Source organism: Phodopus roborovskii, unplaced genomic scaffold (assembly GCF_943737965.1).
Source record: "Phodopus roborovskii unplaced genomic scaffold, PHOROB, whole genome shotgun sequence".
Classification (NCBI taxonomy): domain Eukaryota; kingdom Metazoa; phylum Chordata; class Mammalia; order Rodentia; family Cricetidae; genus Phodopus; species Phodopus roborovskii.
The window spans coordinates 30,464,200-30,488,765 of record NW_026126447.1 but is presented as its reverse complement, the minus strand read 5'-3'; the positions used below and the strand labels follow the sequence as shown (position 1 = coordinate 30,488,765).

General features: G+C 40.0%; 1 protein-coding gene across 1 annotated transcript in view; it reads right to left on the bottom strand.

Annotated features, from left to right (window-relative positions):
* The window catches only part of Patj (PATJ crumbs cell polarity complex component), a 292,270-nt gene that overhangs the window by 168,077 nt on the left and 99,627 nt on the right, over positions 1–24,566 (bottom strand). The window contains exons 22-26 of the mRNA XM_051188206.1: positions 23,669–23,740; positions 21,514–21,691; positions 20,310–20,420; positions 15,206–15,283; positions 8,337–8,436 (exon numbers count right to left, since the gene is read on the bottom strand). Of these exons, the coding sequence (XP_051044163.1) occupies positions 8,337–8,436; positions 15,206–15,283; positions 20,310–20,420; positions 21,514–21,691; positions 23,669–23,740 (539 nt within the window). The remainder of the gene's footprint in view (positions 1–8,336; positions 8,437–15,205; positions 15,284–20,309; positions 20,421–21,513; positions 21,692–23,668; positions 23,741–24,566) is intronic.

The window sequence follows — 24,566 nt, the reverse complement described above, 5'->3', positions numbered from 1 at the left end:
ACTCTCTCACTTAAGAGATGCTTCAGCTTACTTACTGCTGTTGTGATCTTTGCACCGATACTCTGCACCAACATTAAAACAGCATCTGACTGCATCCAGCAGATCTCCTCGGCAACACAAGTCTTACCTGGGAACCCCCCGTGGACCATGCTGCAGGAGTGTTCCCTTCAGGGCTTCTGACAGTCGATGCTGGAAGCAGCTCCACTCTCCACACCGATTCTGTCCTCTCTCTTCTTACGACCTTGGGCCTATTTCTTTTCTTTTCTTTTCTTCAGATTTTATTCTTTTTAAGGGCAACCTATCAGTCTGTCTCTAACACGAGAAACAATTAATTAAGCTATTTTCAATCTCTCCCTCAAGCTAACAGTCACATCTGCCAGTAGGAGAAAGCTGCCCGGAGAAGTCTGCCGGGGAGATGCAAAAAACCCTTGGTTCTCCAGTCAGAGCCTCAGATGCTGCATGCTGCTGGCTGTGACACTCAGTCACCCTGCTCACATAGGGACTGCATACTGCTGGCTATGACACTAGTCACCCTGCTCACACAGATAAGATAGCTCTATTTCAGAGCAGGAGGCAATATGAATGCACCTGTTTATTTTGTGGCCAACTTCATGTTAATGTCCAGTTTTCCTGATGAGAAGTGGCACTTTGGGGGACAGTATCTTTCTGATGCAAACTAAAAGGAGCCGTGGATGTGAGCCTGCCCCCCAGTTCACAATAGTCATCAACCTCTCTTTTCTTTATCTTCTTTACTGCTTCCAGCACAAATCAGGTTTAGCACAAGGCAGTCAACCCAAACTATGATACTCTAATTAGATTCATTAATTGTCTCTGACACTTTAAATACAAGTTAGCTTTGGGAAGAAAACTTAAGGGGGGGAAAAAGTAATTTACAGAAACTGTTAAACAAACTAAACAAAACACAGAAGCTGCCTCATCCACCCTACTTTGCCCCGCCCAGGCCAGCACACCTAAACAGCATACAGCAAACTGCAAAGATTTCTGCCATTTATATTACACTCCAAATGTGTCAATCACTTCCATGTTGTGCAAACTATAGATACAAAATTTTCTTTGTAAACTGTAGATGAAAAAATAATTATTGTGATTACTGAACTATATTATCAACTGGGGAAAAGTAGAGAACATACAGGACACTTTAAATGTAGCTCAAAGGTATTTAAAACGCCCTTTCTAAATTTACACTTTTATTAAATTCACCTGAACTACACTGAGGGCTGAAGCTTAGAACATGTCAAAAAAAAAAAAAAGCTAAAACAGGAAAGCAGTATTACCAGCCTCTAATCACATAGCTAGGATAAAAATACTACTTATTTAACTTAGCTATATATAGGAAAAGTCCATAAAAGGAAATAAACTATACAGGAATTAAGGAAAATCATTTCTATAAAACTAAAATGTTTGATCTTAACCAGTACTCTTATATTTACCTGTCATTTTGCATTACCAAAAATCAAAAGGGGAGCATAATAAGCAGAGAACATGAGCCTATGTATTTAGCAAAAGCCAGCAGAAGCTCCTCATGCTGCCTCATGCAGTGAGGATTCTCAAAGTTATTTACAGGCTCTGTTAGCAACTCCTGTTGACTGGAGTGACACCTATTGGTAAGGCAGAGATCAACTAGAGTCCACATTAGCACCAAGGAGGCTACTGGCTGCTTTATACACTTCTGTTGGCCAAGTTTGTTCCATTTAAAAACAGAGGCAAGCACTGAAGGCAGAGTCTACAAGTGAGACCAGGGTCTAGCCTTGCCTCATCAATACCCCATTGTTTTGAGGGCAAATTAATGACACTTGGTCTCAGTATTCTCAGCCGAAAAATTTGACAAACCTCAGGTGCGCTTTACCCCCATTACAGAAGACACCGACTTCCATTCCCTTCTTTAAGCCCCCAAGCTACTTGAATTCTCCTCCCCCTTTAATAGAGACCTGTTACAATTTCACTATCCCTTGCGTGTGTAACATTTAATCCATAAGTTGTAATGATTTGAACATCTATAGGAAGTAGAACTGTACATTATAATGCACAAGTCTGTATGATTTTAATAAACTTAAAGAACTGTAATGGTTTAAATGAGGTGTCTCCACAGTCTCAGGTATTGGTTCCCAGCTGGTGGTGCTGTCTGGGGGAGGTTATGGAACCTTTTGCTAGAGGAGGCCAGTCACTGGGGGCAGAGGCTGTACATTTCCGATAGGACAAGCAAACCCACTGAGCGTACCCTGTGTGGGGTTCCACAGTGCATTATATGAGTTCCACTGCAGTGGCTTTTTAATAGTTTTCTCTTCCACACATACAAATACTTGAATTCCCAGGACCAGTTTCATTAATACACTATATTTGCCATAATCTCAGCACTCAAGAAGCTGCAACAAGTGAATCATGAGTTCAGGATCAGCCTGACCTACATAACAAGGCTGTTCCAGAAAAACAAAACAAAAATGCAACAAAGGAAAGAAAGCAAGAAAGCAAACACAAAAAAACAAGAATTGAAGCAAAACTCAGAGCTATAATCTAGATTTTATAATCTGAATAAGCCAGGTAACCATGTAAGGTTACCATTATACTTCATAACTGAAAGACAGTTTAGTATTCTACCAATAACACATGACTGTGGGACGGAGAGACTAGAAAAGCCACACAAATATATTATAGCTTATAATCGATCCAGAAAAAGAAGGGGAAAGAGGAAAAAGCAAAACAAAAAGACAATTTTATATTCTGGAATTAATGTGTCAGGGAAGGGCTGTAGGATTTCCACCAGGGTGGGAAGGGGGCTGCATACTATTTCTGTTCTCCACTTGAAAGCTAGGTAACAACAAACAACAAGACTAGTTGGTTTGTGTGGTTCTAGTTGCTTCATTAAAAAAAAAATACTTATTTGTGAATGTGGGTACACATATACATGTGCATGCATGAGCACGCAAAGGGAGAATGTTGGGTGTCTTCCTCTATTACTCTCGGTCTTATCCCCTTCAAACAAGGATTCTCTCTGAACCTGAAGCTTGCCGTCTCAGTCCTTTTGGTGGTCAATGAGCACCCAGGCTATGCCTACCTGTGTCCAAATGCTGGACTTATGGGGCACATGCAGCCATGACCAGCCTTTTCACATTGGTGGTGGGGATTCAAACTCAGGTTCGCATGCTTGCACAGCAAGCACTCAATCCACTAATCTACATCCCTATTTCTTGGTTCTTTTATTGATCATAATCTTGTTTTTAAAACTCACATAAAGTTTCTTATTTGGTGGTTTCAAATATGTAGCAGAGTGAATATCAAGGACTTGTCAAAAACATGACCATTGTAAAGCCAACCAGCAGCTAGGCTGGCCTTTCTAGACTGCAGTTGAGGTGGGTGTGCACAAGCAAAGAGGCGTCAGGCTTGCTTCTGGGAGAGGCTTTGACACTGGAGGGATCTACCCCTAGACAAAGCAAACAAAGACTGCTGAAACAGGGAGAGTTACTTTTCCCCAGAGCTGAGACTGGGAATGAAAATGCATTGGCATTGCTTGTCACGAAGGGAAACAATAAACAACAGAAGGAAGTTTCCACCAAAACTGAGAATAGAAAATAAAAGGTTGGCTTTGGGCAGAACTTTATGTTTCATTTTGCTGAGAGGACTTACAGGACTAATGGAAATTTTCTGGGCATCTTTCTCATAGACAAATGCAACTCTGAGTGGGAGACAGAGAATAGAAACAGATCCAGAAGCCACTGTAGAACATGGGAGGTCCCCATGCCCTTGGTGACCCTGAAATCCAGACAAAACATGTTTTTCAATTTTGTATGCAAAGCTATCCCATACTGTTCTAGTTTGCTTTGTGCTGCTGTGGAAAGGATTTCTTTGGCCTATACTTCCAGGGCACAGTGCACCACTGAGGAAGTAAGGTCAGGAACCAAGCAGGACCCTGAAGCAGAAACAATAGGAGACTTGCTGACTTAACTTACGAGCCTCATGTTTAGCTAACTTTAGTACACAGCTCAGGATCATCTGCCCAGTAGAGCAGGCCCTTCTACATCAATTAACATTTAAGACACCCCCCTCAGGCATGCTCAAAGGAGAATCTGATCTGTTCCTTTATTGAGGGCAGTCCCTCAGATGAGAATCCCTCTTCAGTGACTCTAGGCTGTTTTAAATTGATAGCTAAAGCTAACTCATGAGTTTCACAGTATCAATGCAAGGCATGTGGTGATCCTGCAATCTCTGATGACAGGAGTATTGTCAATAGCTAAACACCAATTGGGTATATCAACCCTCAATTCTTGTTTCGTAAATTTTAATTAAAACTCAAGCAACTTTGATGAATTTAAATTGATTTTTTTAAACAAATGGTCTCTAGTTTGTCATGAAATATGTTCAACAAGGCAAGATAAGCCATCTAAAATCTAATGCCTCCTAGATTATGCGGTAGGTACTGGGTGTGGTATTTAATTCTCCCAACAATAAAAGCCGTATTTATGAAGGTTATGTTAGTAAGCATCTTCTTTCTCGTCTTCCATATCATCACTTGATACTAAACTCCACAGTTGCCTGTCTCTAGCATCCTCACCTCCACAGGGGTATGGTCATGATTAGCCACAGGAGCTGATAATGGTAGACACCCTGAAACACCTTAGAAGCTCATGGAAGTGTTTGCTGGAGACTGCCTTGCTAGATCACCAGGCAGGTACCATCTCCACGTCATTATTTGTAAGATTAATTTTTAATTATGCTTATGTGTGGGTATATGCATTTGAGTGCAGGGGCTCACAGAGAGGAGGGGGCATTGAATCCCCCAGTAGCTGCAGCTATAGGGTGACTGTGAACTTTCCAGGACAGGTACTGGAAACCAAACTCAGGCCCAAGGCCTGAGCAGTGTGCAACCATCTCTTCAGCCCTCACATTATCCTTAAGCAAATTCCCCAGCTCCCATAACCCTAGTGTCTCCATCAAAAGTTTTCAGAAGTTGGTTCTTGAGTCAGAAGTAGTAGATAGAGTCAGCAGAATTGTTTAGAGATACTAATTTTTAGGCACTCCTATATCTACATTGAGTCTGTGGGTAGGACTATTAATCAATGCTCCTTCTTAAGAGTTTCTGATGAACACTGAAACTTGAAAGCTATTAAGTCTAGATTAGTATTTCTTATAATGTAGGCTAATAAATTAAATTACAGCCAGCACTTAAAAACAATAAGAAGGTATAGAAAAAGAACAAAATTCATCACAAAGTAGTATTTGTACAACTTTTGTCTCAAATATACATGCATATTTCTACACATGATATACACTGGTTGCCATGGTTTATATATTACATGTCTCTCAAAATTCTATTTGAGATGGAAGGAGAGGTGGCTCAGTGGTTAAGAGCACTTGCTGCTTTTTCAGATCCCAGCACCCATATGCTGGCTCATTAACAGCTATAACTCCATTTCTAGGAGACCCTCTTCTGAGTTCTGTGGATACCAGGCATAAAATTAAACATAAAATCGAATAAATCAATCTAAAAAACAAAGGTCCCATTTGTTAAAGGCATGGCAGCCACTCTATGGACCTTTGGAGGCTCTCTATACTGGGACCCAAGCTGTCCTCTTTCTCTTACTCCACACCCTTCAAGTGTCTCATCCTGGCCTCCTCTTTCTTCTGTCCTCTAAGATTTGAAGAGCTCTTGAGTCAAATGTTCTTAAATGACGTGCTGCACAGACACGTGCTTGGATCACCAGGCTGATGTGAGCTAATCAGAAACTTTTAAAGCTGAATGAAAAGAAACCTCTTCCTCCTCAAAGTGGGCTTTCCCAGGCATTTTCTCACAGGGACAGCTGACTAAGAGTTAAAAAGTTATTGCATGGAAAGTTTTCAGTTATTTTTAACTATCTGAAGACTCTGTGTCTTGAGGATCCTATCCTAGTCTCTGAACCATTCTACTAACATGTTTTCATACAATGCACTGACTTTTCTCATACTACCTTTGCATTTTACCTTATATTTAATTTTTACTTCCATTATATTTTACTCAGTGCCAATAATTATTTGTCACTTATAATTTGTCATCTTTCTCCTTAGAACATTAACTAATGACAGAACATTCCCAGCCACTTTCCCAACATATCTCAATAGTATCCACCCACCCATAACATCCATCCAACAACCCTTACCTACATGAACTCTACAGAACTAACAAAGTCATTAGTGGGCTTTGCAGTCATGTGTATTTCATGTATGTGATCTTTCTTATAAATCAGCACAGCCTTGTGGGGCAACAGTTGAATTTGATTGGTTGTGAGCCTAGCCTTTAACGTCTGAGCCATCTCTCCAGCCCAACAGTTGAATTTGAGACACGTACTTCTAGTACTAACCTTGGGAAAGTTATGGAATATATTTCATAAAATGCAACCAAATGAGTCCTGGGACAGTAAAACTGAGATAAACAGTAACTTGACTTTTAGTTTAGGTCAAATGAGTAGAATATTAAATTAGTTAAGAATCACAGAATAAAGAAAACCCCTGAAATCTGTTCAAAAGGGAGTTCAGGAGGCCAGAGGCTTAGGCTATAGGTGAGATGGGTGAGCTATTCAGCATTTCTGGTGGTTATCAGTGAAATTAATGGTCTGTAAGATGAGAAGGGTGTAAACACTGAGAAAGAATAACATCACAGACAAAGACATGGAGAGAAAAGTCTTACACACATGGAAATGGATTTGCTGGGGGAACTATGACACAAAAGTTTCTATAGTTAAGAGAAATTGTAAGTCTTTCAATATTTAGTGTAAAGCGTGTTCCTTCCTGTCCTCACTGACATGTGCATGTGGGTATATGCACACACGTTTTGGGGAGGGATGCTGCCATTCCACAAATCTTATGGCATGAAAGTGTTGTGAGCGAGAAGTCCACACCACTTAGCTCCTTTTCTGGACTGTAAGGCATTTTAAGCAGCAGGGAGGCTCTACAGCGTGCCTGGGTGGGAACACCATTCCTACTATTTATTAGCTGTATGACTTTGGACACATTCCTTAATGTCCCTGAACTCCAGTTTCTCTGCTCATATGATGAAAGTTGTTACAAGGTAGCACACTGCCGCCATAAGTAAGGCCTCAGAAAGATGCCCGGCACATAGTAACCAGAGTACTTACAAGGAACTGGACTGTTCTGTAAGCACTCATCTGCCTGTTACAACAAGCCTATGAAACAGAGTACTGTTGGGCACCATTCCTATTGATAGGCAAACATGAGCTGCAGATGAGTCAGAATTGGCATTCTAAGCAGCTGCCTTACTATCGGCATTAGAACAAGAGTGTGAGCTGCCCATCAGTGCCGAAACCAGTGGTTCTCTAGGAGATGGGGCTGATCTTTCACTACATACTGCGTCCCCCAACTTCATATACTCTGTTATGCTGATGACTCCATCAAGGGGAAAGGAGTGTTCACTGATTTCATAGCTGACATTGTTTCTACACAGTGGATCCCACTCAGCAAAGCTTTGCTAACTAGTGAAAATGTAGCAAGACAAAGAGCTCTGCAGAGTGTACATCAAATTTTCATAAAGGCAACTTGACTATCAGCTACATTTTTATATTTCATTCTACTTTTCCTGCTTATAAAAATAATAAAGTGAGATTAATAGCAATGACTACCAACAGGATGAGCAAAGCCTTTTGGAGACATTCAATTTCTATATTAAAAATACTTGTAGGGAACATTTTTAGAGAAAGATGTAACACAAAATTCACCCTTGGAAATGCCGGTAGATAGATTTTTGTCCATCTACAGATTGCACAGATTGTCACAATTTACTTTTCAAACCACTTATATCCCATAAAGGAAACTGCATATACAGCAGCCAGGCTTCACTGTACATAGTATGCATGCAAAAAGAAAAGTGATTTCTTTAAATAGAGTCTCTGGCAAACATCTGCCAAATGTACAGTTCATTCAACTATTGCAAATTAAAACCATGAAACAAATACCCAGGACATCCATATGACATGGTGAGTCTCTGCCTTCATATGAGCATGTAAGCATTCTTTTAAAGGACAGTACCTATGCCCGACTTAGATTGTTAGGGCTAGAACCCCAATTCTCAGGGCTTAGCATTTTTGTTTCATAACTGACTAGTAAAATTAAAGCATTGTGCAACATAGCTTTCTTAAGTGTCCTTTGTTAATTTCAAACAGAAAAGCTTAGGAAATAAAAGCCACAGGAGTTTTGAAGATAAAAGCTTTATTTTTAACACATGCTCTGCACATTTCTGCAGACCTACAGTCCTATAGTTGTGATTCACAATAGTTATGGCAACATAATTTAATAAGTTCTGCATCTACCCTAAATAATGCAAAGGAACTCACTGTCGATCAGGGCACTTTCTTCCTCGATCTCCTCACTGTCCACAGACGGAGCTCTGTAAGGGGGAGGCAGTTTCATTGGAGGTGGAGCTGTTCCGTGCCTCTGAAGGTGCAAAATTAAAGAAAAGTGTTAATGACTTTCATACAATCCTCTTCTTCAGAGCCAAAAAACACATATATAAAAAGATAATCTGAAAATAGTCTGGTTGCGGCTGACTTCCACCACAATACAAAGACTGTAAAATGTAATTATTTTCTCCAGTTCCCGTTATTTTATGAAAGTAATTTTATGTAAATACAGCAATGCCACAAACAGGAATTTAAAAGCACAGCTTTGAGGAGCACTGCCCTGCCTAGAAGAACACACCTCTAGACCCTCCTGCGAGAAAGCAAGCCAAGTACATTCTCTTTATGCCATCAAACTAATAATCTGTGTCACTAACAAAATAACTCACCGATTTTCAAAATGAATGTAAGGGTAGCAATAACACCACATACCAACTTTACAATTATTCAGGTTTTTTATTATAAGAATTACATGTTTGTTTGTTTTTTTTTTAAGTAACTGAAATATCAGATTTATAAATGGCAAAGTGCTCTTCTAGAGTTTGGAGATGGTCACAGACATTTAATGTTAAAAGGTAAGTGGTTATAATGAATAATTATTCTAAATAAAGATGCTCTGAATTTACATAGCAAATAACATAGTACAACAATATATGACTCCTGTAGATAATTAAAGTGAAACAAAATTCCTTGTTAAATTACCTTCACAGAACGAAGACATGTTCTTGAACGTGAGAAAAAATGAAACATGCCACACTTTCCAGAGATGCCAGCTGCTGCTGAGATGCCCAAGCCCCTCACAACACCCAAACGACTAGATTAGTATTTGCCTTCCTACATGACTTCGATAAAGTGCATTCAATTATGCTTTGTCAGACAAAACCACTAATGCAAGAAGGCACACCTCTGCTGAGTGGACACTGCCCATTATAACAAGGCAAAGAGTAAATTCCCCCAGAAGAGAAGGCACTATCTAGGATTCATAAAAGAAAGCATTCCCACATTTCTTGAGCACAATGTCTAACAAAAATCAGTGATTATATGTGTATAAAATACAAAATATTAAAATGTGAGAGTGATGAAGAAAAAGACTTGAAACATTTATTAAGAAACAAATGAGAATGTGATAGCTATAGTCTTCAAGTTTAAAACAAGGTGACATAATGGAAAGAGAAATCAAGTGATTCCATCCCCACCCCATCCCACACCCCCTCATCTTCCCCCAAAAAACCTCTTCTTAGAACCAGGTCATTCAACAACAAAGATGATCCTTCAGACAAGGGCAGGGGCTGAAAGTACTATTGAGAGCTAAGAATTTCAGCTTATTTGATTACATTCTGTCAACACTCTTGAGAGAAGAACACAGATGAGTGCATCCTAATCCAGGCTGGCCTGGAACCCACCATGCCCAGTCCCCTGGGGCACTCTCCTGCTGCCCATTAAAGAAGAGTGTGCACAGGCCAAACCCTCTAGTGATGGAAAAGGCTGAAGCTCCCAGTGATGAAGTAGGCCAGAAGATGACAACACCATCAAGACAGAGAACAAGACATATTGAATAGCATCTTCAAGTTTAGTCCCAGGCACATGATGACTCCCCTAAGTATTTGCTGCGTGTCTAAATAACTGCCTTTATTCATGCTGTTGCCTGAAAGACAAACTTTCAGAAAATGACAGTGACTCAAGCAATTCTTGTTGGTATGTTTTGGAGATACAGTCCAATGTGATATAGCCCAGGCTGGCCTCTAATTCTATATAGAACTCCATCTGCAAGTTCTATGCTTTCAAGCATGTGCCGCCCTACTACTACAAACGACTCTCACTTGACAGCACCGTGTGTTGATATTTTGTGGCACAGAGGCAAATGGTGTTTATACTTATAAGGTGTTAAAAAAGTAATAAAGTTACAGCTTTCTTGTTCTGTAAGGCATGAACTAATTCTATGTCTAAAATTGAACTGTAACTACTCAGTTCTCCTCTTTATCCTGCACCAGGCTCACCATATCTCATTGCCCTCTGTAGTGAGTTAAATAAATACTTGACACCTGCACATTTTGCATAGTTTCATGAATACTGTATTTATTTTTATTTTTGACTCATTCTCTGACAGTTTTAGAAGTCCCACTGAGACACTCAAGCAGACCCACCTTCCAGAACTAATTAAACAGATATGCAATTCATCAGCTATTTAAAGACATTTACATGATTTTGGCTCACACAGTAAATTCTGAGAGAGACAGAACTCCACCATATTTTTCTGTTTCTCTGTGGTTTATTTACAATTCTGTGTATGTGCTTTTGTTACTAGGTTAAGTCTGATCTGTTATTCACTGGGGCTGTAACTTGGTGGCAGCAGTAATGAATGGAGTTTGGTTTCTGCTGTCGCCATTGGGTGGCATTTATTGGGGTGATAAGGCCCTTCCAAGCTGGCTCTGTGGGTATGTACTGTCCACTGGTTGAGGATCACAGATTTTCCTGTTTGATTTCATGCTAAAGAAACGGTTCTCTGACAAACAGACCAGGTGGTTTGCATTTCTGTGTCTTACACAACATAAGGCTATACTGCCAGGAGAGCAACAAGGAGCTGAATCTCTGCATTTGAGGGACATTCTTCATGCTCATTGTGAATGTGTTTTAATAAAGTGTAACAGTCCTGAAAGAAAAACAAAACAAGACAAAACAAAAACAAAACCCCACAAAATTCTCATTAGTATAGAAACTATTGTTATTTAAAATTAATTTCTAGTTTTCAGAAAATAGTGAAATGTTGTTGTTGTGATAATTTTTAAAAATTCCTTATTCAGAACCTTTAAAAGAATCTAATCGTCTGTGTGTATATGGTGGGGTTGGGGGGTCCATTCAGGAGCTGTGAGGCCAGAAGCTTGGGATCCTCCAGGAGCTATATACAGCTGTAAGCAGTGGGACATGGGAGCTGGGAACTGAGCTCAGAGCTCTTGCAGTGGCTCCCATCTTCTCAACCCTGGGGAAATGTTTTAATGTGAGAATCCAGATTCAAAGACACAAGTGCTGGACACACCTATAATCTCAGCATTGGGAGATGGAGGCAGGAGGATCTCTGAACTATAGTGAGTTCAAAGACAGACTAGACTACACAAGACCCTCTTAGAAAAAGATCCAGCAAACAAACAACACACACACACACACACACACACACACACACACACACACGAGTACACACTCACACACAAACACCAAATACAAATCAAGATTCACATGATCAAAGTGACTTGAGAATTCTCTCAACAAATTCCGAAACAGGAGGAGGGAGAGGAGATTCAACATGGAGGACAGAGAGAGCAGAACAACAGACCCTCTCTCTGGTAAGCCAAGACTATGTGGAAACTTAGATTAATAGAAATGGGTTAATATTTAAGACAGAGCCAGCCAATAAGAAATGCTAATATCAGGTCAACAGCTTTATATCTAATACAGAATCTCTGTGTGTTATTTGGGGCTGGCGTGGCTCTGGAACCAGACTGGTGGGAAAACATGCACTTAACAAAATGGTGCCCCAATGTGGCTACTAAGAACTTCCACTTAAAACTTGACAAAAGCTTAAGAAAGGGCTTTAGAAACAAAAGAACAGAGACAAGCAAGGCTTCTTGGTAGCAGCATTTTTCTCAGTTGTACTCTGCTTTACTAGAGACAAGCAGAGATTTGCACAGCTCCTTTAAGGGAGATTTCCTGACTCAGCATAAGTGGCAAAAAACCACACAGCTTTTAAGAAGCACTGCTAACAACTGAATGATGTGTATGAGCAGCTGGAGAGAGTAGATGGGCATTGGTGGCACACGCCTTTAATTCCAGCACTCAGGAGACAGAGGCAAGTGGATCTCTGTGATTTCAAAGTAAACCTGGTGTACAGAGTGAATTCCAGGGCAGCTAAAGCTACACAGATAAACCCTGTCTCAAAAACTGAAAAAATAAAAGTAGAAGAAATAAATAATAAGCCACCTGAAGATGGAAAGCACACAAAGAGTCTGGATACTGTATGCTATGGTGTTGTCTTTAAATTGCTCAACTGCTAAGAAAGGAACACCAATTGCTACAATACACTTGATTATCAATGCTGCTAAATTATTCCAATTTATATATTTTAAAAATGCTTTGACTCCAAAATTTAAGTCTAAGACAGGTTACTGGGGAAAAGAATTTCTTTTGTTTCCACAGAAAATGAAAAGCTGTGGATTCCTTCCAGACTAACATGGTTTGATCAAGCAAGACCCCCCTGAAGCATTGTCCATGGGAAAGGCAGCCTTGCGGACCACTATAGCCAGGATTTCTGTGTCTTCTTAGGATCCCCATCATAGCACCCCCAACCAGCAGGAAGTATTTTGGAAAGAACAACACCCAAATTTCCAAGTATTGTCTATAAATGTTTGTTTTCATTTAAATGGGGTTGGTTATAAATGGTTAATGATCACAACCAATTCTTTTAAAGGTAAAAAAGGGGATTATGGGATAGATAAGATTACTTTGTTTTGGAATGGATATCTATTTATTGATACAAATTTAAGGTCAATTTTGTGATATGTATATTTCTCCTCTTGTTTAGGTATTGTGTTTATATAGAACATTTAGAAATGTAATGTATAATTAAATACAGATATAGATAGTTACCTATGATAGTCAAAACTTAAGTTAGTTAGGATTTCTAGATATACAGAGATGTATTTGAGATGAATAAGCATTCTTCAAACCTTTCAAAGACCTTCAGAATATGGCATTTAAAATGGTTTAGGGTTTTTCTTGACAGTGAGACATAACTGCACCTGACAAAAACACCTGCCTCAGAAAAGAAGATGGATATTGAAGAAACTCGTTATGGAGTTCACTTCCAATATGGAAAAACTAGCCATTTGGGCAAGATACTGCTCTTGTCTGGACTGTTTGACTTTATGCTGTATAAACTGGACATGCAAGACCCTCAGAAAAGTGACTGCTGAAACAAGATGGACATTGCTACAGGGTTCCTGCTTCATGGAAGAGTCTGCCAGACAGACTACAGGACACAGAGAAAAGTGACTGACAAACTGCCAATACAGGTGAACAGTTTAAAGTTTCCTGCTTTGCTGAGGAGTCTGCCAGACACACTATGATGGCCTATAGGCTGAAAATGGAACATTATAGAAGAACTTTGGGTGACTGACCAGGCAGTGAGTTGTCTCTGTCATTTATAGAGTTTATATATTATCCTTCAGTGATCTTTGATGGAGTTGAAGACAGATAGTTATGGTTATAGTTTTCCTTAGTTAGGATTAAAGATAAGTTACATATAAGACTCTAGACTCACAGAGATAGGATAGATGATAATATTTTCTTTAAATTTTGCTAAACATTAACAGACAAAATATTGTTAACTGTAGTTCTTATTTGATAACTGTTTTGTTATATATTTTACTATATTAAGGTTAAAACCCTTCTCTTTATTTAGACAGAAAAGAGGAGATGATGGGAGATGCCATTCTGTAAATATGTTTCTTTTATTGGTTAATGAATAAAGTACTGTTGGCCAATAGGAAAGCAAGATAGGCAGGACTAGAAGACAAGGAGGAGAGAGGAAGTAGTAGGGAGGAGTTTCAAGACGTAGGGGCAACAGGGTAAAAGTCGGTGCCCTCTCTTAGATAAGATAAGACCACGTGGAAATACTTAGATTAATAGAAATGAGTTAATATTTAAGACAGAGCTAGCCAATAAGAAATGCTAGTAACAGGCCAACAGCATTATATCAAAACAAAAAAAACAAAACAAAACAAAACAAAACAAAACACAAACGAACAACAACAACAACAAAAAAACCAAAACAGTAATATTACACGAAATAGCAGTTTGATTATAATTGAAATAAGTTAGAAAGCAATATAGTCTCACCAGCAAAATGCAGTATTTCTAGGAAGAAATCAAGGGTATAAGTTTTTCTGGATTATGAACATTTATGGATGGAAATACTTTCATAGAGAGAAATATGTGCTAGACAAGTAAAAGTTTGCAACTTCAGAGCAATGTGCTCTTGTTCCAAACCAACCCCAAAACATCATCATCAAACTAATTTGTGGAAATTGCTCAGTGGACTCTGTATTTACATAGAAATAAATGAAAAATGAACATAACCGTGCAAGTCTTTAGAAAGAGAGATGAAAAAAACAAAAAGACCCCACTCCACTGGAACACAAGACTGATTGCCAGGAGCCAGCATGTGTGGAGCATAGCATGAGGGACAGATAGATTGACTGAAGGGCCTCTCTCCCACAACTCAACCAGGGCAGAACTGGACTATAAATCTGGTTTTGACCTACAAGTCCTGTTTTAAAATAATGAGCCAATTAACTTGATGGGGTTAAAAAAAAAAAAAAAAAAAAAAAAAAAAAAAGAGCATCCTTCCATACCCTAAGATAACTTTTTGGTCAATGAATACTATTAGAATGCAAGGAAAACAAATTGGGTGATTAATTCTGACCAATGAAAATAATTGTTTTCCCAGTAGATGTACATTTTGAAGTAAATCTTCTAGGGAAAAACAATATGTGAAGGAGAACTTTCAGTTGTGAGCAGCATGCTCCAGGAGTGGCCAGGCAGCCTTTGGAACTAAACAGAGTTACAGATGTCCTTAGCTACGCTTCACGGGCTACCTGACCTATGCTTTACCTGGTCCCTGCTTCACTCTGTATGAAGAGCCAGATTCATACCCAGCAAAAATCCACAGGGCTCCTCCCAGCTCTCACCCGCCACTGCTCAGCTACACAAAAAGAAAGCAAAGCACTCCTCAGACTCAGGAGGAGCTTGCTTACCTTTGCCCTTCTTTCTGGGGTATCTTGATCCTGGTTCTTAGAAGGTGGTTTGCCTTTGTTAGGCACACTTGGGATGACCTACCACCACCAAAGAAGGGGGAAAGAAGAAAAATGAGCAAGCTCAAATATCTTTTTCTAAACTTGGTATGATGGTGCACACTCATAATCCAAGCACTTGTGAGGCTGAGGCAGGAGGATCCCAAACCTGGACTACTCCCAGCTCAAGAGCTGGGAGACATAGTTTCTCAAAAGAAAACAAAAGGTGGTGGATTCCTTTAATTCAGCACTCAAAAGGCAAAGACATGAGGAGCTATTGAAGTCTGAGGCCAGCCTGGTCTACACAGCAAGTTCCTGGCCAACCAGGTCTACATCATACTGAGATCATATCTCAGAGAGAGAGAGAGAGAGAGAGAGAGACAGAGAGAGAGGGAGAGATCTCCCTCTCTTCCCACCTTCTTCATTAGTGTGGTGTGGGCAGCTCAGGTTGATCTAGACCTTGTTATGTAGTCTAGGCTAGCCTCAACCTCATTATCCTCCCAGTTTAGGATAACAGGTGGGTTCTGTGGAGGTGGGAGCAATGCATTTGGGCTTTGATACATTCCTTTTTTGTTTATTTACTAGTCTGTGCCATTGCTCATGCCAGGCTTAGCACTGAGCAAGCTCCAGCCTTTGTTTCTGTGTTTTCAGACAGTAAAGACTTATTGAACCTGGTGAATTCATCTCAAGGTAAATATAAGAACTTCAATTCAAGGCAATCAGTAAAATTTGGTAAAGTGGAGAAAATATGCATTGTGAAATCATGTCACCAGAACAAATAAACTAAAGATTTGTGTTTAAGGTGATGACAGAGAAAACTACAAATGAGGTAACAAGCCACGAGCCATGTGTCAGCACAGAGATGAATGGAAATGGGTCAATTTTGGTTATGAGAGCTAGCTAAAACAAGCCTGAGTTACTAGCCAAGCATTTACAAATAATATAAGCCTCTGTGTGATAATCTGGAAGCAGCTCCCAGGATGGGAAATACCTCCTACAAACCTCATTTATTTGACCTCTGAACTTCCAGCTGCAAAATGTTATTTAGTAGACTTTATGGACTTGATAATTATCTAACTATCACTGTTGGGAGAAGGATAAATTACAAATTTATTTTCACTATCCAGTGACAGAGGGAATTAGATGATGTGTTTTTGTAATTTCTATGGTGTGCAGACAAAGTCTGATACATAGTTGCATTCAATGAGCATGTATTTATGAATGAATGAAGTTCAGGCTTATATTTTCTATATTTATTTTATTTTTTATTGTATGAACGTTTTACCTGCACATATGTCTGTTTGCTGCATGCATACCAGGCCCCCATGATGGTCAGAAGAGGGCATTAGACCCCCTGGAACAGGAGTTATAGGTAGCTGTGAGCCACTGTATGGGCATAGGAATTGTATGTGCTTCCTATGCAACACCCAGTTCTCTTAACCACTGAGGGATCTCTCTAGTCCCCTGAAGTTCAAGTTTATAAAAACAATTTTAATTCCTATTGATGCCAATAGCAGAACTTTCTTATTTTGTTTGGTTGATGGTATTTTGAGACAGGACCTCAATCAATCATTACTTCAGGGCTACTTAGAACTCTGTGTAGCCCAGGCTGGCCTTCAGTGTGTCGTTGAGCCACCATGTTCACCTAAAGGTACATCCAGGAGCTGGCTTGTCCTCCTGGTTCTCCCTCTGCAGTGGCTGCCTCTGGCATTCAGCGATTACTTGCCAAATAATGTCTCTCTGTAATGTTATCTATGAGACACTTTAGGGAAATACAGTATTTTTAGTGTTTTTTTTTTTTTCCTAGACTTAGAGATGGAACCCAGAGACTCCCTCCCTCACTCATGTTAGGCACTGTAGTGCTAAGCTGAACTCCTAACCACTTGTTATGATCTGGAGATTCTTCAAATGGCCAGCAGAAATAATTACGGCATGAAACCTGATAGCAAGCATGAAGGTAGAAAGTTTTGGGGTTTTGTTTTGGTTTGGTTTTCAAAAAATTAAAGAAATTGCCTCTCTGGAGAATATTAAAAAAAAACAAAATTTTCCATTTTGATCTAAATGCAATTGAAGATGAAATTTTATTCACTTTTACTATATTAAATAAATGAATTCAGAATTAGTAAGGTCTCAGAAATGTTTCTTTTCAATAAAACAATTGTACTAAGTTCTTCAAAAACCTTTTTATTCACATGTCTCTGTGAGAGCATTCAGTTTTGCGTGTCCATGTGTGTGCCTCCTGTCTGTGCTCTCAAAGGCTAGAAAAGGGTGTCAGATCCTATGGAGATGGTGTTACAGGCAGTTATGAGGTGCCAAGCATGTGTACCAGGAACCAAACTTGGGTCCTCTGCGAGAGCAGCAAGTGCTCCCAGCCGCTCTCCAGCAATAACTTTAATGTATGATCAGAGCCTCTGTGGCAGCGCAGAGCTCTGTACTTTTGTCTCACATACACTAACAACCTGCTTGAGTACAAGATCATAGCCCATGGGCAGCAGATCCTTGCCAAAAATCAAGAAACAAAAAATTTGGGGTCTACTTTCACCCATGTCAACCAGGCAGAGGGAGATAAAAGGCCTGCAGAAGCTGTGATATGAGCAGTGTTAGTTGCCTCTCATGATGTCTACATCCTGAATATGGAAGAAATACTACTGTATATGCTAATTAATGGCAAAGCTCACGTAATAGTGAAAAATGAATTTATATAGTTAACAGGGAACCTGTGCATGTACCAAAAGTTCTGCACTGTCCTACAGCCATGTGATACAAAAGCACAGCCAGGACACTGGAAAGAAGAAAACAGCACACACAACACACTGCTTCTAGGTCTAGTGTTAACATATCAGTATTCACTAAGTGCTTGGAGATGAATTAAGTTCAATTTTAATTTTAATTCTTAATGATGCTTAAGGGATAGCTGAGGAGATGGCAACAATTTCCAAAAGGTTTTCTTGTTGTTGGAAGTGGCATGGGGTGGGGATATGAAAAAATACACACAATGCTACTATCAAAGGGACTTACATTATATGGAAAAAATTAAGCTTGGCATAGAAACTTGGCATAGAAATGTGGTGTGAACCATAGGCTCTGATTGTGAATGAACAATTGCAAGTTAATTTCTGGGATTCAGAAATTCAGAAAGGCATGTGTTGGTGCTTGTTTTTATGTGGCACATGAACCACCATGTAGTTTATGGTGCTAAGAAGTCTTAGCACAAAAACACTTATACATGTTAGTCCATTGAGTAACATGGCATCAGGAAACCTTCTTTTAGGGTTTTGAAGAAAGTTCAAAATTTAACGTGAACAGGTCAAAATGTTTAAGATAGCTGGGCAAGGTGGCCCACACTTGTAGTCCTAGCTAAGTGGAAGGCAGGAGGATCAGGAGTCTGAGAGCAGCCTGGACAACTCAGTAAGACTTTGTTTCAAATAAAAATTAGGGGTTGAATGTGGAAGGTCAGGGGGAGGGTGCTTGCCTAGCATGTTGAGATACTCTGGGTTTGATCGCTAGCACTGGGGATTAATTTAACAAAATAAAATCTGGAAGGATGGGGAGGAACGTAGCGCAGGAGTACAGTGCCTGTCAATGTGAAGCCTGGAGTTCTAGTTAGTACTGCAAACTAGAAAAGCAATGAAAGCGTAAAGGTACTCTCCATGAACTGCCCTCCACCTGAGGACTTGAGCCAACAATCAAGCCAAACCCCTTTAGCAAAGGCATGAAACTTGATTTGTATCACTGGTTCAGGAATTAGGCTGTTGAACCAGGTAAAAAGCGAAGCAAGGCATCATAGTCACCAACACCATCAGTAAGCATATGCTCAAGGTTGGAGGCCAAAGGCTACAGTGGCAGCCTGCCCTGCTTCCTGGAAGAAGTGACAGGGGCATGGGAGAATGTTGAGGAGATGCTCCTGTTTTTATAGCTGACTTTATGTCGTCCATGAAAAAGCTCGTATCTCGTCTCACTAGTGAAAGCTATTAGAGGCTCAATACTTTTAGTTGAATCTATTCAAACGTTCTAAGTATTTTTTCAGCAGGCCACTTAAGGTTGGCCACATAATATATATCCTGGATGATACATTTTCACTCTTAATTATTTTTTAGAAGTACCACTTGGCAAGTAACAGTCTGGCTCAATTTCCTATTGAACAAAGTTCTAAAATAAAAGCATAGCCACAACTACATTCTCAATAATATAAAGTACAGTTTAAAAACTGGACTCCAAAAAGCCCAAATGAATCTCAAATCATATGAAAATGAGAGGTGTGTATGCAGTTCCCTCTCAGCTAGTCTTGCTGGGGTGAGCAACACACTAAGGATGGACGGCACAGGGGGGTGCACATCCACGCAGCAGGGCTGCCCGCTGTGACCATGGCTGCAGCCCTCTATGGAGAAATTGCTTTTCTGCATGCAAAGCATCCCATCCAAGCTGGGGCGCTGGGGCAGCTGGTGACCCTCTTGTTCTGTTCCCCATACTGTCATCTGAAGGACTACATTACAGTCTCCAGACACAAGAAATACTGTTAATTATGTAGCTTTTCTACTGTTCAGAAGTACACATTGCTTCCATTTCTAGAATGTAAGGTATTAAGAAGTCTACAACCTGCCACTGAGACCTTTGTGTCAGAGTTCCCATTCCACAGAATGAGCAGCTATCACTCAACAACATAGCACTGACAACATATCTGTATTCACATGATTCAAACAGGCAAACACCTGAAGGCTCCTCTATAAGGCTTTTATACCCGACTCTTCAAAGTAACGAAGAAAAGTGAGGTAGTGTGTGGTTGTGTTCGCAGAGCTGGCAAGCAGGCAGAGGAAACAGAAACTGAACTCTGATTCTCGGGTGTGCTTAAACTAATGTATGGTGTCATGAGGCCAGCAAATCAAAATTGGGCCTAGAAAACAGAGACTGAAGGGAAAAGCTAAAGGTGTGTTGAGTTAATACTTTTTCTACTAGTAAAACCAAGCAACAATGAAAACCAAGCAGCAATGAAAATGCGGGAATACTGGGAGGCAAAGGCTAGCACACAGGAGAACAGAATAACCCTGTTGAAATAGGAAGGGGAACTCACCCTGGGGGTGGATGACAGGCTCTGCACCACGAACACCACAGGGTTTCCTGCGTTCTTGATGGCCTCCACAGCTTCTGCATGTGAGGCATTCTGCAGGTCTATGCCAGACACCTAAAACACACAAGACGGCATTCTGATTAGAAAGGCACCAGGTTGTAGACAGATTAGTTCATGTGTTTCATCCTGAGGGTGAGAAAAGCCAGAAACTAATGAGTTAAACCACAGCCAGGGATCAGAAACAATGATATAGGAAATGTTCTCCTTTTTCCTACTGTGATTAAGGAAAATAATGTTTCCACCTGGGGGAGGACAAAGAGGGCAGTTACATTATTACAACAGTCCCACTTTCATTCACTGACCCTACACAGGCAGCTGGTAAGGTTCCATTCCATCGAGATCTCTACAATAGCATAGGGCTGTGTGTAACAAGCCTGACTCCGAGTAGGTCAGGACTTTTACCACCTCTCCATTAAACTGAGGGTTATTGAATCTGTTATTACAATTCAGAAGCTGTATATTTCTCAATTTGTGCTAACAAAGGAAGTGTCCAAACATGCACAGCATCTTGTACTAAAAAGTGTTTGTAGCTTGCTTAGTATGGAAACTCAGAGACCATAACTTACTAGCATCTCCAGAGAACCAGGGTTTCAAATCAAGAACAGAATAGTCCCTTAATTGTTGGGGTGGGTTTTAGTCAGTAGTGTGGCTAGTGCTGTGCTTCAGGGGCACTTTGAGCAGGATTGAAGGATGAATGCAAGTATTCTCCTAGCAGATCCAACAGTGAAAGATGAGGACGGTTGTTGGTGGAAAGCTAGGAACAAATGGAACTCTTGACACATTCATGCAGCACTCACACATATACATAAAAATAATAGATAACAAGTAAGTCTTTAAAATAAGATTAGTCTCCCATGAAACTGAACAAATGTGACCCTCAGATACAAGCACACAATCAAGAACTTGCTAAAGGTTCTGGGGATGCAGGCGTCCACCTGTTCTACACGCAGCACTATGCTAAATCCTTCAGTCAGCTAGGCTCTCCCCTCACAAGCTAGAGAAGTTCATATAGTGCATAGATAGTATACAAACTAAGGTGTCACATGGACATTACATGGACCCAATTATACTAAACATGAGGTTTGCCAAAGTGAGTCTTTCACTGATTCAAATGTTTCAAGTAACACATTGTTTCAACTTCACTTACCTCAAGTATTTTATCTCCTGTTTTAAGTGCATTGGTTTTTCCTGCAGGACTATCTTCTAGCACTTGTTTGATGAATATACCCTTGAGCTCCTCTCCATTCTTTAGCCGTTTTATCACTGTTTGTCCACCAACAATGCTGATTCCAAGAGACACACTGGGCTCTCTAAAAATCTCAACACTATAAAAGGGACAAAGAAAACACACTCATGAATACGGTAATTTAACTTGCTCTATTGTTCCATTTATTTCATAGCCTGGGGCTCATGTTTTATTAAAAGTTCCTAATGTACTTTTGAGGTGTTATATAAACGTGCGACCTCAAATGATAATACTCTACCAAAATTTATAACATGTGAAAGTTTACATTTTGAAAAGACAGATCTCTCAAATAAGAACTCCTGAGATTCCACGATGGGTTATCAAAGACTTAGTGTGCGTCCCTCCATCACTGTACCATCAGTCATTGCATTCATATGCACAATGTTAGCAGAGCCTCTGAGCAAATAACAAAGAGGGCAAGACTCAAGAAAACACTAGTCATTTTAATAAAGCCTCACTTTCTCTAGTTGAGAGTTCAAGTGTGAGCTTCTTTGTAGAAGACCAACTTTATCTGCTAAAAAAAGCTAGAGGGTTCCTTTGCTTTCTACATCCACATCATTGTTTGTTTTTGTTATTTGAGAAAGGGTCTCAATATACAGCTATGCTGACCCTGAATCGGCATTCTTGTTTCAGCTTCCCCCAGATAGCATGCATGGGCCTTCATGTCACCTGTACACAGACTCAAACAAATGTTTATATTTTATCCAATCACACTTTACAAAGGAGTAAGAAATGAAATTTGTTCCTATAGAAGTTTTGCTTTGACTATAGAAGCATGACTAATAGTCAACTCAATTACCCAGAAAATATGTCTTTAGGGTCTTTCAGATAAAACTTGGAATTGCGAAATGAATAGGCTGGAGGGCTTGGATTTAACACAGAATAAAAACAGAGAGAGGGGCTACTACTGAAGGATATGCTGACCATAAAATGCTGGTGGCCTGACAAGTACTTTTATGTACAACCACATACAAGAGAAGATGAGCCCATTCTGTGAGTCCAAACCAGACACAAACTCATACTCTCCACCAGGAGGGAAAGCGGCTGGTAACTACTGTTTCCAGACCTGTAGCTTCAGAGCACCCAAGGCAGCACCACCACACATGTAACAGACACATGACAAAGCATGATGTTCATCAGTGGCTAGTCTCAGAGGAAAATTTGTAGGTTGCTTTATCTGAGACAGCATCAAAGAGTTTATTGACACTGGCTAACAGTTTTAGACAAGAGAAAGGGGGAATTAGCACAAAGTATATTTCTTATTTTAAATTTCAATTACAGTGTGACTAAGTGTCTTAGATATGGTTTCTATTGTGATAAAACATCATGACCAAAAATGGTTTATTTGGCTTAAACTTCCATATTGCTGTTCATCTCTGAAGGAAGTCAGGAAGGAAGCCAAAAGGGACAGGAACCTGGAGGCAGGAGCTGATGCAGAAGTCACCAGAGCAGTGCTGTTTACTGACTTGCTCCTCCAAGTTTGCTCAGCCTTCTTTCTCTTTCTTTCTTTTTTATTTTTTCCTCTTTCTAATTTTTTTTCTTATTTTATATATTGATCCCAGTTCCCTTTCCCTCTCATCTTTCCATCCCCCCCCATGTCCCATTCCCCATCCACTTCCCCAGGGAGGGTGAGGCCTTACAGGAGGGATCATCAAAATCTATCAAGTCATTTGGGGTGGGGCTTAGGCCCTCCCTCATGTCTCTAGGCTAAGGAAGTATACCTCCATGGGGGAATGTCCTTTCATGCACCAGGAATACATCCTGGTTCCACTGTCAGAGGTCCCATAGACTGCCCAGACCTTCTAACTAAGACCCACATTTGGACAACCAGCCTAGGGATGGCCCCACCCATAATGGGCTGAGCCCTCCCCTATCAATCACTAAGAAAAACTCTCTACAGCTGGAGCTTATGGAGGTAATGTCTCAATTGAGGATCCCTCCTTTCCAGATGACTCTAGCTTGTATCAAGTTGACACAAAACTAGGCAGCAGAGTAAATAAGCTGAAGAAAGAATAAGGGCATGCTTGCACTAATGACAGTAATGGTATACACTCACATTCTTGGTGGACCCCAGTGGCTGAAGTTTGGCGTTTCCTCCCCTTCACCTTCCTCTCTCTCAGGTAACTCACTGTAAGGGAAAAATACAACATTCATCAGGCACATTCTTATTTTTAAAAGGTAAGTCATTAATTTTTTAACATCTTAAAGTATTCATTTCAGTGAATAAACAAAGCAAACATTCACTGCTTTAATAGTCAACAAAACAGGCCCCAACATAGCTCTATGCCACCACAGAATGATTAAAATCTGGTAAAACATGAGGCTCTTCTTCTAAAAGATTGCCTTTAATTTGTGCAATGTTATCAATACATAACATTTTTCTGTTGTTCTAGAGTCTCACAGGCTGGCATCGAAGACGCATCAGTCTTCCTGCTCAGCCTCCAAGTACAAGGAACAAGTATGAGTGCCTATGGCCAGCCTAAAACATGTTTCTTAAACCTTTTACTGAGCGACCAGCTCAATCAACAGTCCAGACACCACTGAGTTATTTGGAACTCTCAAGTGAAGTCTACTTGCTGACCTGGATAGGAATAAAGGCTGAATTATAAACTAGTTAGCACAGTAATGTGATTGCTGTTGGTCATGGTGTTAATCACAGCAACAGCAAGCAAACTAGAAACAAACTAGAAGAAGCAGTTTTTTTTTTTTTGTTTGTTTTTTTTTTAAGTCTTAACTTTAGGAAAAATAGAAATCCTTGGTATTTATGAACATTTGCTTTGATTTTGGATTCTTTTAGTTAAGGGATGTAATTCTTATGGTGACAGTGGCTCATTTACACTGTCTTTATAGGAGTTATGTCCCTCATCATGACCAAAAGCAATTTGGGGAGAAAGGGTGTTTCCTTATTTTACAGCTTCTAGTCCCATCATCTACGGAAGCAAAGGCAGGAGCTC